Here is a 16,559-nt window from a genome sequence, read left to right as displayed (position 1 = left end):
AAGCTAAAAGAAGACCCAGAGTCTCCTAACCACAGTTGTATCTGCTGAGACTGATGAGGAGGAGTCTGGGAGGAAAAGAGACCTCCATCCAGTGTATAAATATTTATGGTGTTTCAACTTTTATTCTGTCCGTATATTGTATCTTGAAATAAAAACAGACTTTTAATGAGAAAAAGAATTACACACAAACGTTTCTGTTAAGTAATCAGACATTATCTCTCTCTCTCTTTTTCTTTTTTTTTAACCTAGGGATCCAAGATCGCCGACACCTGCACTGAGATGCTAATGTGTGGCGTCTTGCTGAAAATTTCTTCTGGAAATATTCAAGAACGGGTGTTTTTTCTTTTTGATCATCTTCTGGTGTATTGCAAAAGGAAACACAGGTAAGGTGATAAACAGGTACTACTTCAGAAATAACTTATTAACCTTGGAAAATATTTTTTGAGAAAAAAGAAATTATCAGTCTCACAGTTTCAACCTTTTCCTCTGTCTCCCGGGAACTCAGGATCTCCTCAGTAAAATTCACGTACTCTTAGCCGGTTTTCTGATTCTTCTCGTTACCTTCTTGTAAAACCTGACTGAAATGTGACAGTCGTTCAATAACACTACCTTCCCAGGAAGCTTTTGGAGGAAAAAATTTTTTCTGTTGTTACCCAACATGCCTCAGGCTCTGTAGGAAAGGTGAATATGTCTTCCGTGTTTCCCAGTGCTGTTTCCCAGTCATTTCCTCCCCTTCCTTGGAAATATTTTCCTTGATTGCCCCATCTAGTATAGCCTCCCGGCAATTTTATATCGATACCTAGAAAATTCTTGCTAATAGTTCCTTCATTATTTATTTATTTGTTGCCACCTTTGCTGGATTAGATGGTAAAGTCAATGAGAATACTGGTCTTGCTACTTATTCTGTGCTATTTCCCCAGAGACTGGACCTGCCATGTACCATGTAATAGACACTCAAGAGGTATTTGTTGAATAAGTGAATAAATGAATGAATAAGTGAATGAATGAAACCCATGCAAGTTCCTGGTATAGCTTAGTTATCATTAGTTTAAGTAATTTAATGTAGCAGTGTTACTGATGTATGTTATTTTTTTTAAAGTAGGGATATAATTTTTTCTTCAGGAGGTACTTAATATATAGAATGTTTCCTTGAACTCCTGGTGAAACATTTTACAGATTATTTAAGCAAAATAATAAAGCTGAACTTAATTGGGAAATTTCCTGAGCCTTTCTTTACTTCTTCCTAACCATATCTAGGATACTTTATTTTCAGTTGAAAGGTACTAAAAGGCTTCCTGAAATTTAAAGGTGAAACAGATGGGTTGAGGATGCTGGGTTTGCATGAGTGTTTATTCTAGGTTCAGAAATGAGGACAGTGTAACCAAAGATTTTTGGTAACATGAAAATGAGAAACTCAAAAACTGCCTGATTTCTGAGGCAAGATTAAGGGAACGTCATTCTTCATCTTTTGAAATGGGATTTCCTAAGTCAATGAACAAGATGTCAAGAGCAAGTTCTCTGAGCTGGCAGCTGTATTGATGACATGGGAGTTCTGCCTCTTGGATTATAGTATCAGAATGCCCTAGCAGGAGACATGAGTGCAAAAATACAGTGATGCTGAGAAAGCATAGAACTACCCATGTGTCTTGCTGAAAGGGAACAGGTTTGGGTTAAAGTCAAAAGATAGTTATGGGGTGCCTGGGTGGTGCAGTTGGTTAAGTGTCTAACTCCTGGTTTCGACTCCGGTTATGATCTCAGGTTTGTGAGATTGAGCCCCATATCAGGATCTGCATCAAATTGGTGTCAGCTTGAGTTTCTCTCTCTCTCACTCTGCCCTTTCCCAATCTCACACATGCTCTCTCTCTTTAAAATAAATAAAGAAATAATAAATCTTTCAAAAAAAGATAGTTGTTGTTAATCCCTGCCTTAATGAGCTTTTTTTTTAAAGATGCTTTTTACCACATATGAAAATGAATTGACTATTTTTTTACTATGCTCTTCTAAATTCTTTGTATTTTGCAGCAAGATTGGGACTCATAGAAATACGTTTCAGGAAGATGTAGAAAAGGCTGTTAATTTTACTTGTATATAACTCATTAAAATATTATAACGTGCTTCAAGTTGTTTAGGTACAATTGTTTTTATCCAGCTTTATTGAGGACTAGTCGACAAGTAACATTGTAATATATTTTAATTGTACTACATGATGATTTGATATACATCATGAAAGGATTTTACCTATGAAGTCAATTAACACATCCATCTAGGTGCAATTATTAAAGGCATCCATTTGAGAATGAGTTTTTTAAAATTACAATTGATCTCATACATGCCTGCTTTCAAGTGCAAAGCTTTTGCAAGATTAGCCATGTACAGTGATGATATCATTTATGGTCTTATGACTTTCCTTTTTAAATTGGTAAACAACAGAAAAGATTTTGTAAAATTAAATCCTGAAGGTTTTTTTTTATTATTTTGAGAGAGAGAGAGAGAGATAGTGAGCAGTAGGAGGGGCAAAGGGAGAGGGAGAGAAGCAGACTCTCCCCGTTGAAGTGCAGAGCCTGACATGGGGCTTAGTCCCAGGACCCTGAGATCATGACCTGAGCCAACATCAAGAGTTGGACGCTTAACTGACTGAACCATCCAGGTGCCCCTAAAATCCTAGTTTTTGAGCAAATATCCTTAATGGGTATATAATATGGACAAAATGCATAGTGACTAGAAATGGAAATACTGCATAAAAATGATTGTCTATTCACTTCCTGAATTGAAGTAGTAAGAAGATACCATCTAGTCCCTTCATTTTAGGATACTTCATCCCCTTAATCAAGTATTATTGAAGCTCTAAAGATTATTTAGTGAGTATGAGTAAACTGAACCTTTTCCACATTTCCACAATATTTTAACTGCAAAACCTGGGGACTTGATGAATTGAATTCTAGATTTACATTCACAAAAGACAAGAGTGCTGATTAGGAATCTCAGCTCTGGAATTTACTAATGCTATTAATCTCAGGAGAAACTAGTATTTAAAAAAATGATGTATAATAGTTAATACATAAAGCATGATATGGCTTAGTTTGGCTTGTTAATGAGCTCTATAAGTATGATAATGTATTTTGCTTTCTGCAATTTATATTTTGTATACAATATAGTTTGTAAATTATTTATCCATATGTATAGGAATAGTTTATTCATTTAACTGTTGCATAATACTCCATTGGTTGAATATTATCACAATTATATTGATAACAACTTAATTACTCACTCTCCCATCAGTGGACTTTAGGTTTTTATTTGTTTGTTTTAGTTTTTCTGCCATTATGAATGTTCCTGCAGTGTGTATCTGATGACCACTAAAACAATTAATTAGAAGGGAAATCAGAAAATTGGGATATCAAATATTCTCCATTAAAACATAGAGCAAAATTATTTTCAAAGCAGAAGCTTTTCAGTTGATACACTTTAATAGAACCACCTTCTGAAGGGACCAAAGATCTCTCTTTTTAAGCCAAGTGTTAACAATATTGATCAGACACTTAGTGGAATTTCATACTGAGTGTTACTATCTATGGGTCAAGAGAAATTTAAAAGCCTATACAGAACTCACAAGATCACAAAGTAAATGAATGCTTTGGAAAATAGACCCAGTGTTAGATTCCACACCATGATTCTTTGCCTGTGAATAAAACTTTTTAAAAAATGATTGAAGTATGATGTATCAACTTACAAGAAACTCTCTTTTGCAAGAGACCACAATAATATGTCCTACCTGGGAGAATATGCAATTATCTACATACTAAACTTCTCGGCATTCTTCTCTATCCTGGCTTTCTATGATGCCAACTTGCATACTATATGGCCTGAATCCGTAATTGGTAGCATTTATTTAGGGTTATTAGCAAAGGACATTTAGAGGTGACTTTCATAATGAACATAGGAGTGCAAGATGGTGAAGGCCTGGGCCGACAAACCCTAATCAGGTTAACTAATCTATTTAATTAATTTCTTTTAGTAGGGATGAAGGACTAAGTGCTGATGAGGCTTTAGACAGATGACCTAGGAACATAGATTCTCTTTCAAGGAAAGAACTCAGACTGGGACAGCACCTTGTGACCCCTCCTTGCACCTACTCCTCCTGCTTCAGGGCTGATATCTAACTGCAAGGGTGGGGAGGAGAGGGACACTGAAGTTGGTGAATATTTATGCCTTCACTTTTGTCAGATGTGTCTGTACAACAAATGGAACAAATGAATAATTATTTCAGTATATTAAATTATTAGGCAGAATTTTGTCAATGAGTCAAATGGAATAGTTCAAGTTAATTGAAATCTTTTGAGTGACTAGGTATTCTGGAATCCTCCTGAATCATTTCTTAGAATCTTTCCTCTTTAATTAAAAATCCTGTTGTTAAAATAATCTCTCCTGAATGTTCAGTGATTCAACTACAAACACATTTAGCCACATAATTCATTATTATAAATGTTCATCTATAAACCTGGATATTTTAACTTCGTGTTACATTTAAAGATTAAAGACCAGTCTTAGACACACTATACCAAAGTTCTGGAATGTTTGAGAGAGGAGGAAGCAGGCTCCCTGCCGAGCAGAGAGCCTAACACGGGGCTCCATCCCAGGACACTGGGATCATGACCTGAGCTGAAGGCAGAGGCTTTAACCACTGAGCCCCCAGGCGCCCCCATGCTTAAAACTTTTGATGACAAGTTTAAATGTTCCCCCGCCTATTTGAATATATTATAAAAATACTAGGTATTTTTGCATACTGTAGGTATAAGTAAAATACTTTTCTAAGTAAAGGACTCCATCAGACACTGATCACAATGATTTAGCTCAAAACTTGCAGAAGAAATAATTGCGTTTGGAATGAGACTAAGCTTTTAGCCAGTGTGTAACTATTTAAATCTTTTGAAAAATAAACTTGATTACACTCTTACTTATAATGTTTTATAAATTGAATTACATCAGTTATATCTTAGAATACAAAAAAATAATGCAATAATGATATGACATGTAGAAATGTGAAAATTTGTTTGTTTTAATATATCGATGTTATCCATTACTGCTTATGTTGAAGGAAGATGGTTGCCATTGAGTTTGTCTCCAAATTTCTATTCCTCCATTGTCTAGACCCAACTCTCATTTTGGTTAATTCTAATTTAATTATTCTTTGAAGATTCTTTCCGAGATATTAGTTTGAACATGATGCATAAAAAGTATCCAACTTAAGACCTACCTAGGAAAGCTGTTGAACTTTCTGCAGTTAACTTCCTTGGTAATTTTCATAGTATATGCTTAGACATTCATTCGGAAAGTAACAACAGGTCATTTATATTCTTTCTTAAGAACTAATTTATTTGTGTAGTTGGAGAGAGGGCAAAATGGTAACCTTTAGAAAATGTGATCTCTAGTGGTGTTAGGCAAACCACAAATTTCAATACAATGGTCAAATTTGAATTGAATAAGATGGAAATTTTTTATTCTTTAAGGTGTTCTTTAGTGTGAATTGATTTTCTTAAGGAAATATTTCAGCTGTCATTTTCAATATAAATATTTTAGACCATTTAAAGATATTAAACTCGTTGAGTTTTTTAAATTAAATTTTGCTTATTAGAGAAAATTTGGAAATAACAGAGAAATAAATTGAAAATACTAGGTAATTTCATCACCTAAAAAGAAGTAAATGAGAATTTTTAAAATTTCCATTTTCTTTTTATGCATAGATTTTTAAAATGCTGGGGCGCCTGGGTGACTCAGTAGGTTAAAGCCTCTGCCTTCGGCTCAGGTCATGATCTCAGGGTCCTGGGATCGAGCCCCGCATCGGGCTCTCTGCTCAGCAGGGAGCCTGCTTCCCTTCCTCTCTCTCTGCCTGCCTCTATGCCTGCTTGTGATCTCTGTCTGTCAAATATATAAATAAAAAATCTTTAAAAAAAAATAAAATGCTTAAAAACATGAACCTCTATAGTTTTGTATCCTCTTTTCAGTAAAGTAGAATCATTTTTTGAATTTTAGTCATCTTTGTCTTCATGTCTTATCATCCACATAAGATATATTTATTGTTACTTAATCATCAATAAAATAGACAAACCATAATTACCTTTACAACCATGCTACTGTAGTATAAGCGCTATTGAATACTTTCTTAATAAAAAAGTAGCATAACTTTACAATGTTGAAAAGACTACCAAGAAATATTAGTTCCTTCTTGATACAGTTAAATTTTCAATGTTATTAATTTAAAGGAGTGTTCCTGGGAATTGAAAAAAGGTCAGTGGGGTCACTTCTAGTTTTAAAAGGAAAAATCTGTTACAACCTTTAAAATTTTTTTTTTTGCCATAAATAATGTCAAATGATTTTGGATGCCAGAAAATCTTATGTTATTTGATAGAATCAAAGATTTATTCCAAAAAGTATTTTTTTTCAGCATTAATTATTAATAATGTGAGTAAATTCTGATTTTTTAAAATTTCTCCTAGAAATTTATGCATTCACACCATTGATCATCAGGATAAGGGTTAAATACATTGTTTTGATATCAGTTTCTTGATGTTTTGAATAAATTTTTTGGCAGTTTCTTCTATTTCCTAGCTTGAGTATACAGTACGTGGCTAGCTTTCATCTCATTATAACTCACACTATTGAAAAGATACCAGTATTTCCACTGAGAGTTATAGTAGTATCAGTTTTTGAAAAACCTCATCTCTTTATGTAAAACTATGCTGAGTTAAGAGTGAGGAATTTGCAAACTGTATAGCTTCAAAGTAATTAGTTAGTTGTTCAGGGCTGCCCCTTGGATTTTTCTCTTTTTGGAAAAAACATCGGTGCCTGGAGACAGTTCAGTTTGGATATTCTACATTTAATGAATGACAATTTTAATTCCATTCCTTTTTAACACTTCCTGTAGAATTATATTTTAGATCCATTGAAGTTTGCAAATTCCTGCATATGGCATTAATAAATTATTCTTTCATTAAAAATATTTTAAAATTTCTACTAAGGAAAAGCACTGTTGGGCTTTTCTGTGTTTTGTTTTAGGATTTAATTTATTAGAGAAAGAGAGAGGGAGAGAGAGAGCATGGAGGAGAGGGGCAGAGGGAGACACAGACTCCCTACTGAGCAGGGAGCCTGCCATGGGCTAATGGGGCTGGGTCCCAGGACTCGGATCATGACCTGAGCTGAAGGCAGATGCTTAACCAATTGAGCCACCCACACACCCCTTCCATGCTCTCTATGTTACTGTTCTTAATAAATAAGTTGAATTTGGGGCGCCTGGGTGGCTCAGTGGGTTAAGCTGCTGCCTTCGGCTCAGGTCATGATCTCGGGATCCTGGGATCGAGCCCCACATTGGGCTCTCTGCTCAGCAGGGAGCCTGCTTCCCTGTCTCTCTCTCTCTCTCTGCCTGCCTCTCTGTCTACTTGTGATCTCTCTGTCAAATAAATAAGAAGAAAATTTCTTTACCAAAAAAAAAATAAATAAATAAATAAATAATTTGAATTCAAATTTACTTTTTGGAATGAAGTTATTAAAAATGTGCTGTGACTGAAATTATGAAGCCATTTTTATATCACTAATTCTTATTTTGAAATAAGTGGTAATTTGGTAACGGATATCATTGTGATATTTATACATTTTGAGGCCTGTTGTATGTATGTATGCATTCATGATTACACATGTTTAAAATTATTTATGATTTTTAAAATTAGTGATAGAAAGTGGCTAGCACATAAACTTTAAAAAGGAACATTATCCTTTCAATTTATTTATTTATAAAGATTTTATCTATTTGAGAAAGCAAATAGATATATATATATATATATATTTTTTTTTTTTTTTTTAACCAAGAAATGGATATATAGGCTAAGAAGTAGACAAAGCGAGATAGGATTCCTGGTTTTGATGCTGAGCAAACAACTTTGGACCAATGACGAATCCTCTTTAAGTATTTTTATCCATAAAACGAAGAGGACAGTACCCTCTCATTCAAAGGGTTGCTTTGAGAATATATCCAAAATTCTAAGCACAGAATATGCCTGCCTTCAAGAAATAGCGTTCACGTAAATAATCATAGGTGAAAGAAAGAGGTGAACTAGAAACAAACTGATGGTTATCAAAGGGGAGGAAGGTGAAGGGATGGGTAAAATCAGTGATGGGGATGAAGGAGGCACTTGCAATGAGGCACTGGGTATTGTATGAAAGTGTTGAATCACTATATTGTACACCTGAAACTAACATTATACTACATGTTAACTGGAATTTAAATAAAAACTACATAGTGTTTACTATAATGCTAGATTTGCTTCACAAAATTGTATCTTTTTGGAGATATCTTTTATCTATTTGAGAGAGAGAGGGGAGAGAGAGAAAATGAGCAGGGTGAATGGCAGAAGGAGAAGCAGACTCCCAGCTGGGCATGGAGCCTGATGTGGGGCTGGATCCCAGAACCCTGGGATCATGACCTGAGCCGAAGGCAGACACCTAACCAACCCCCAGGCATCCCCTGTCTTTCCAATTTAAATTATTAGGTGATATAACCTATTCTTTCAAAATATTATATTGCTGCAGCTATTAACCTATTACTTGACTTGGCAGAGTGTTAACAGTCAGTTACAGTCTTGCTTTCTGTTCATGACGCAATGGCCACATGCAATCTCATGCTGACTTGTCTAGCTCTTTTTTTTTAAAGATTTTATTTATTTGACAGAGATCACAAGTAGGCAGAGAGGCAGGCAAAGAGAGAGAGAGGGAAGCAGGCTTCCTGCAGAGCAGAGAGCCCGTGCGGGGCTTGATTCCAGGACCCTGAGATCACGACCTGAATTGAAGGCAGTGGCTTAACTCACTGCCACCCAGGCGCCTTGACTTGTGTAGTTCTGAGTTTAATCATTTATTTTCCAAGGGAAGTCTGAATGCACGGGTTGTAATGGCTAGGCAAGGCTTCATGAAGGACCTGGGTATACTGTAAAGGGAAGAAGGAGTTGCTTGTGGCAGAGAGCAGAGCTGGGTAGCTTGATGGGAGCGTCAGCCTGCAGAACAGGTAAGTATTGACAGGACAAGGAGAAAAGCCACAAAGGGTGGCCCGGCCACAGAAGAACGCAGTGGAAAATGGCATTGTTCGATAGGGTGGGGTCAGTTTAAGGAGAAGCACAAAAGCAAGCTTCCATGGTTTCACTTGGTTCAGTGGTGAGCTACCAAAGGCTTTTGAAGTAAGGAATGGCCTGATGAAATATTGAAGGAAGAGTCAGCAGGGTGTGGAGAGAGCAAGGCCAGGATCAAATAATCCAGGGAGGAAGGGAAGGAAGGAAGACCCAGCTTACAGGGGTGACTGGCCCAGGACTTCGGTATGCAGGGTCAAGAGCATCAGCCTGGCACATGGACTTGTGTTTCCTCCATTATTCTATGGGAAGAATACATTACGTTCGTTTTAAAATAAGTTCAATATTTTATCACTGCAGGTTGCGTGTGGTTCTTGTGATTTTCTTTACCTGGAGTATGATTAAAAGAAGAGTAGCACTAGTGGGACTGTGGGATCTTTTAAGCGGCAGTGCTGGCTTCACTCAGCTAATCTCGGTCTGATTGTGGAAGGGGGGATCCCGAGTCGGAAAAACTGATGCTAGTTTGTGATACTGGCCCTTTAAGGTTGACACATTTGTGGAGGAGGGTGTTTAGACATGTACAATGTGATCTTTTTCCCCCACCAATTTATCAGGACTTCTCACTTAGTGATTTTTTGTAGGAGGGAACAAGGCATTAAAGCCATTGATACCTATCTGACATGTATTACTAGGTAATTCAGCTAGGAAACAGAAATGCTTGTTACTACTAATTTCTTTACCAAATAACTGATAAGACAAAAAGCAGTGTTTATTCCGTTTTCCCAGAGACTTAGGAGCAAAATACCTCATTGCTGATAAAATTTCAGGACACAAAGAACCCTTTCTTCCAACTTCAGAAATTTTCCCTTGAAGAACATGCAAAGCTTCTACTTCTGTTAAATATTCATAGTACACATTTGTTTGAGAACTTCCAAAGCATTTCAAATACTTAACTCCTTTGGTTGATCTGGGATGGAGAGCCTGTGAGAAAAATTTAAAACAAAGATTATGAATACATAGCTGATTCTTTAAGTTTTGTTGAATCTAGCAATCAATTCAGATAGCATAGCAAATCATTTCAAAGGTAAAATAAATGATTCATCAAGTTGAACCTTTATTTTTTCAGAATAGCTATGTGTATAGATAAATCTGAAGTGAAAAAGGAAGGAGGGAAAGAAGGAAGGGAAAAACGAAGAAAGCAAAGCAAGCAGACAAGGATGTTCTGTTAATTTGTTTATGTTAACAGGCTCTATTCTTAATAAAAATTATTCTGGGGGCACCTGGGTGGCTCAGTGGGTTAAAGCCTCTGCTTTCGGCTCAGGTTATGATCCCAGGGTTCTGGGATCAAGCCCCACATCAGGCTCTCTGCTCAGTGGGGGGGGGGGGGGGGTCTGCTTCTCTTCCCCCCTCTCTCTCTCTGCCTACTTGTGATCTCTGTCAAATAAATAAATAAAATATTTTAAAAAAATAAAAATTATTCTGTTACTGACAAATGGTAATTCCTCCTCCATTGTAAAAAATAAAAATTCTAGTAAAAAATTTTGTAGTTAGCAGACTGAAAATAAAAATCACAGAAATCTTGTGATTTATGTAGGTCCCATGATAAAGCCACCCATTAACTTCCTTTTGACCCCTTCTCTTTCCTTCCCCTATGCTCCAAATTCAGGTATTTTTTTTATGGTTTTATTTATTTATGTGTGTGTGTGAGAGAGAGAGAACTAATGCACATGGGGAGGGGCAGAGGGAGAGAGAGAAGCAGACTCCCTGCTAAGCAGGGAGCTCGATTCAGGACTCCATCCCAGACACTGAGACCACGACCTGAGCTGAAGGCAGGCACTTAACTGACTGAGCTACCCAGGTGCCCTGTGGTAGAGAGCTCTGTATCTGCAACCCCCTGCCCATGCTTGATGTGCAATAAATTTTGGTCTCATGCAGGCAAGAGTGAGTGAGGAGACTTTTTCAGTTACCTGTCCTTGGTTTCCTTTTCGATAGGTTTAAAATTAGGAATGGAGCAAGACACCTGGGTAATGATCTCAGAACAGGGCGAGAAACTCTACAAGATGATGTGCAAACAAGGAAATCTGATCAAAGACAGAAAAAGAAAACTGACCACATTCCTTAAATGCTTCCTTGGAAGGTAAGGTCCATAGTCTGGGTGCATGGATTTCTTTCATGTTTTCACTATGTCATGTATCAACTACCCTTCCTTCAATGATTTGCTTTTCTTCTTTAAAAAAAATATTCCGGGGCGCCTGGGTGGCTCAGTGGGTTAAAGCCTCTGCCTTCAGCTCAGGTCATGATCTCAGGGTCCTGGGATCGAGCCCTGCATCGGGCTCTCTGCTCGGCGGGGAGCCTGCTTCCATCACTCTCTCTCTCAGTACTTATCATCTCTGTCTGTCAAATGGATAAATAAAATCTTAAAAAAAAAGAAAAACATTCCTCTGGGCATTTTTGAATATCTTTATACTGTCAACATTTCCTGGATGATAGTGAGGTGAAGGAATGGACCTAGAGCCCGCAATCATGGAAGATTTTAGACATCTATCCATCCATCCCTGACGTCAACCATTTCAGATGTATGGTGTTCTGTGGGGGAAGCAGACACTGGGGTCAGGCAGGGCTGGCAGGAAGCAGGTTCACTGAAGGGGGAGGAAGTCTAGCAAGGATGTGAGTACAGGGCCTACAAGTCAGAGAATCAAAGAATGTAAGACACAGAGTCCAAACCCGAGATTCATCAGCACTTTGACTTCATCGATGAAGACTCTGAAAAAGAGGGTCCTGCAAGGGGCCTGGCACAGAGCAACAGGCAGAGAGGTTGCCTGGGATTTGAGCATAGACCCACTGTCAGTCCTCTGGGGTCTGCGGGCAGCAGCACGTGGAAGTCCCTGCCGGGTGAAGAGTGCAGAACCAAAGGGAAGGGCGGCTGCCTTAAGCCATGCCCCGTGTTGGCTGTTTCCATATATTTCTAATCCTCAGATGCATACTCTGCATTTATAATCTTTATATTTTTTAAAGATTCAGAAACCAGCTCTCAGGGAGTTTACCAGGCCCGCCTTCATACAACCAGTGAATGCCAATGTCAACTCTGTAGAAGCAGACTGGAGTGGTAGTTCAAAGCCCACACTTCGCAGTCAGACTGTCTCCATGCAAATCTGGTCCTACCTCTGGCTAGTTGAGCGATGTGGGAAGTTTAAATGTCTTTTTCCTCTCTAAACATGAAGATGATCATAGTGCTTACCTGTAATGCCTACCAGAATGTCTTCTCGATAAGTTATGCAGATACCATAAATAACCATAGGCCACACCGGCTGCCAACCCAGGTAGAAGAATATAAGCCAGGAAACCCTGGCCTGCAGGGCAGCATGGGGCCCCTCCTTCAGGGGCTGGGGTCCTCACAACAGAGCACTCAGCTGCCAGCAAGCTGCTGTTGCTGTCCTTGGTAGGCCCCCAGCCGACGGCTCTTGTAGGAGAGAAACCCACCTCTGGGGCATAACTTCCGGGGTTGTCAGAGGAACATGCCTGTTTATAGGAGTCACTTCAAGCTATAGCTTCTCACCAAGAATGTATTCATATTCCATATAGCCATCAGGAGTCATTTTGGCCATGATCAATGCTGCCTGGTAACCCAGCAGATGCCCTGCCTCCATCAGGTTCCAGGGAAACAGAGCTCCAAGGCTGACCCAGGGTCAAGTTTTCCTAATTAAAGGAGCCAGAGTCTTGTTAACTATAGAGTGAACACGTGGGTGGAGTGTGGAGAGGGTGGCTGGGTGATGGACATTGGGGAGGGTTTGTGCTCTAATGAGCGCTGTGAAATGTGTAAGTCCGATGATTCACAGACCTGTACCCCTGGGGCAAATAATACATTATATGGTAATAAAAATAATAATAATACTAAAAAAAAAGAGTTAACATGATCTTACACGGCCAAAGTGCTAGTTAGTTACAATGATATGTGAGCGTTCTCCACAGTGCCTGATACACAGGAGAGACTTGGTAAATTTTAGTTTGTTCATTGTGGCTTTTTCCGTAACAGCACACTAGCTTAGTTACTAGTTACTAATTATAGACCAAGTTTGAGATTGTTTTTGACTGGATCAGGATCCTTTCGCAGAGTGTTGATGGGATCTTGTGATTTCTGTAGGTCCCATGATAAAGCCAGCCAGTAACTTCCTTTCTTACCCCTTCTCTTTCCTTCCCCTATGCTCCTAATTAATAGAAGTTCTTACAGTGTGTTCTTTTCCTCATTTTAATTTGGCATATTCAGGAATTGGCTGACATCAGAACAGAGAATGATGCTTTCGCTACATACCAACCAGCTCAACCCATTTGTCAACCACTGACGTTTCATAAGTGCTCAAAATGTGCCATACACTGTGCTGAGCTCCTGACATACATCAGCTCATTTAGTCCTGTGACAGCACTGTGGAGTTGATACGCTTTTTTTTCCCCCAAGATTTTACTTAATTATTTGCGAGGGGGGGGGGGGAGCAGAGGGAAAGGGACAAGCAGACTCCATGCTGAGTGCAGAGCCCGATTTGGTGCTTGATACCAGGACCCTGAGATCATGACCTGAGCCAAAGGGAGATGCTTAACTGACAGAGCTACCCAGACATCCCTGGAATTGGTATTATTATTTTTGTGCTATTGAAGAAAAAACTGAAGTTTTACTTCTTTAAAAATTTTCTTTCTTTTGGATGGCTTTAACAACTTCTTCTGCCTTAAAATGTACTTTTTAGACTAGATATCCATTTTTAGAATTCCATGCCCCTTGGTTATTTGACTTTAGCCATAGGTGTTGCTTTTGGTTTTGAAATAAATGGCAAAGTAATTTCCTGACACCTTGTATAGCTTGGCTTCTCTGACCTCTGTGCAAAGTTGAAACCATTCTAAAATGTATCCATTACTTTATGTAAAAGTTCAAATGTTATATTTTTATAACATAAGCACAATAAAATATTTTATTGTAAAATGTTTCTCTATTTAGTGTTCTTTTACTGATACCACATGGCCCAAAAAACAGTACCAAGCTGGTGCTTTCCTGTGTTATAAAATATCATCCTACTTATCTGTGATGTGGGGCTCCACCCCACACCCCAAAATGGTAAAAGATGTAGTTTGTTCATCCTCCCTGGCCTTCCACAGCCACAGCAGATGGATGTGGTAGACAGTTCTGATGGGTGGTTTTGTGCTGGAATATTCCTTTTTTTAAGATTTTATTTATTTATTTGAGAGAGAGGGAGAATCAGAGAGAGCACAACAGGCGGGAGGGTCAAAGGGAGAAACAGATGTCTCAGTGAGCAGGGAACCCAATGTGGGGCTCAATTCCCAGACTCCAGGAACATGACCTGAGCCAAAGGCAGATGCTTAAGCGACAAGGCCACCCAGGTCCCTCCACCCCCACCCCCCAGATGACATTTAAATTCAAGAATGCATTTATTAAAAACCGTATTTATTAAAAAAAAAAACCCGTATTTATTTATTTGTTTATGTATTTTTAAAGGTTTTATTTATTATCTGAGAGGAGAGAGAGAGAGCACAAGCATCAGGAGGGACAGAGGGAGTGGGAGCAACAGACTCCCTGCTGAGCAGAGAGCAGGAGGTGTGACTGATCCCAGGACCCCGAGATCATGACCTGAGCCAAAACAACCAACTGAGCCACCCATGTGCCCCACTAAATAACTTCAAAATTTGAAAACAGTATAGTAAAACTATTGGTGTGTACTAATTTTATATTGCTGCAGAAAAAATAAATAACAACACACCTAGTGCCCTGAAACAACACCTATTCATTAGCTCATAATTCTATACTTCAGAAAGAAGTTGAGGGGGAGCAATGCTGGGCTGTCTGCTTAGGGTCTCACAAGGTCAAAATCAAGGCCAACATCAAGTGCTGAGATGCGGCTGGGCCTTATCTTACGGGTCTGAAGAAAAATTCACTTGCAAGCACATTCAGGTTGTTGACAGAATTCAGTCCCCCGTGATTGTAAGAATAAGTCCTACTTCTGTGCTGGCTGTTGGCCAGGACCACTCTCAGAAGCTGCCTGTGTTCCTTGGTACATGGCCCCTCTATCTTCTAAGGCAGCAGTGGCTCACTGAATCTTTCTTGTGCTTTTAATTTGTCTCTTACTCTTGTGCCACCAGCCTGAGAAAACTCTCTGCTTCAAAGTGCTCAACTGACTGGGTCAAGCTCACTTGAATAATTTACATCTTTTGAGGTCAACTGGCTTGGAATTTTAGTTTCCTATACAAAATTCATCCATACCACTACCCAGATTAGGATTTGGTTACAAAACCAAGGGATGGGATTCTTGATAGTGGGGTAAGAGAACACGTTTAGAATTCCATCTACCATATGGGGTGTGCAGTTTTTTGGGGTTTGCCTTCTTAGACTTCAAACACACTGGTTTTCTGTGCCTAGAAAGCCATATTCCAGTCTATCTCTTATATTCAGTCATTATTATTCTGTTTATTTTGTCTGTTTGCTATCTTTAGGATCTTGTTGTATTCTCTTTACAGTTAAAACTACTCTAAAAATTTCCCTTTGTGTTTATTAGAGGTCTAAGTAAGTTGAATAGGTATTATATAATAGGGTTTAGGTAAGCATGGATGAATGGACATGAGTTTTCTAGGATAGAGTAAAATTTAAATAATTTGGGGCTCTGCATATGTGAAAAAATGCAAGCTTAAATGCACTGCAAATATTTCTTTATATCTGAGGCTCCTTCCAATGCTGCTTGATGAAAGCATGGTAGAAATAGACTTCTTGGGGAGGCAGGGGTGGAAAAACTCTTTAACTATTTCACTGGATTTCTATTGCAGTGAATTTGTGTCATGGCTCTTGGAAATTGGAGAGATTCACAGGCCTGAGGAAGATGTACACTTTGGACAAGCATTATTAGAAAATGGAATCACCCACCATGGTAATTATTTTGTTAATTACTAAGTTATTCTGTGTGGCCAGCAGTTGGAAGCATCTTGATTCAGTTAATCAATCTGGCTTATAGTAAATGTCTACATTATAGGATGCTAATGTATTTTTAACATTTCAAGTACCTGATATATATAGAATTGCAGTTCTGGGAATTTTGTGGAGTATGGGTTTATGGTGATATATTTGCTAATTTTAATGTGAATGGCTACGAAACAGGCAAAAATTAGAAATATGGGTAAGTATTTACCTGGGATAGTGGAGGAAGACATGGCAAGTTCTTTTTTATTTTTTTTTATAGATTTTATTTATTTATTTGACAGACAGAGATCACAAGTAGACAGAGAGGCAGGCAAAGAGAGAGAGAGAGGGAAGCAGGCTCCCTGCTGAGCAGAGAGCCCAATGCGGGACTCGATCCCAGGATCCTGAGATCATGACCTGAGCCGAAAGCAGCGGCTTAACCCACTGAGCCACCCAGGCGCCCCGTGGCAAGTTCTAATTGGAGTATTTGGGGCTGCATTATG

At 38.5% G+C, this 16,559-nt stretch overlaps 1 protein-coding gene across 1 annotated transcript in view; it reads left to right on the top strand.

Moving 5' to 3' along the window:
* LOC123936031 (phosphatidylinositol 3,4,5-trisphosphate-dependent Rac exchanger 2 protein-like) overlaps positions 1-15,939 on the top strand; it is a 41,419-nt gene extending 25,480 nt beyond the window's left edge. Inside the window, exons 4-6 of the mRNA XM_045996824.1 lie at positions 250-383; positions 11,100-11,244; positions 15,927-15,939. Of these exons, the coding sequence (XP_045852780.1) occupies positions 250-383; positions 11,100-11,229 (264 nt within the window). The 3' untranslated portion in view covers positions 11,230-11,244; positions 15,927-15,939. The remainder of the gene's footprint in view (positions 1-249; positions 384-11,099; positions 11,245-15,926) is intronic.
* Positions 15,940-16,559: the final 620 nt, after the last annotated feature.

The sequence above is a fragment of the Meles meles genome, unplaced genomic scaffold (genome assembly GCF_922984935.1).
Source record: "Meles meles unplaced genomic scaffold, mMelMel3.1 paternal haplotype, whole genome shotgun sequence".
Taxonomy (NCBI): domain Eukaryota; kingdom Metazoa; phylum Chordata; class Mammalia; order Carnivora; family Mustelidae; genus Meles; species Meles meles.
This window is presented reverse-complemented; position numbering and strand designations above follow the sequence as displayed.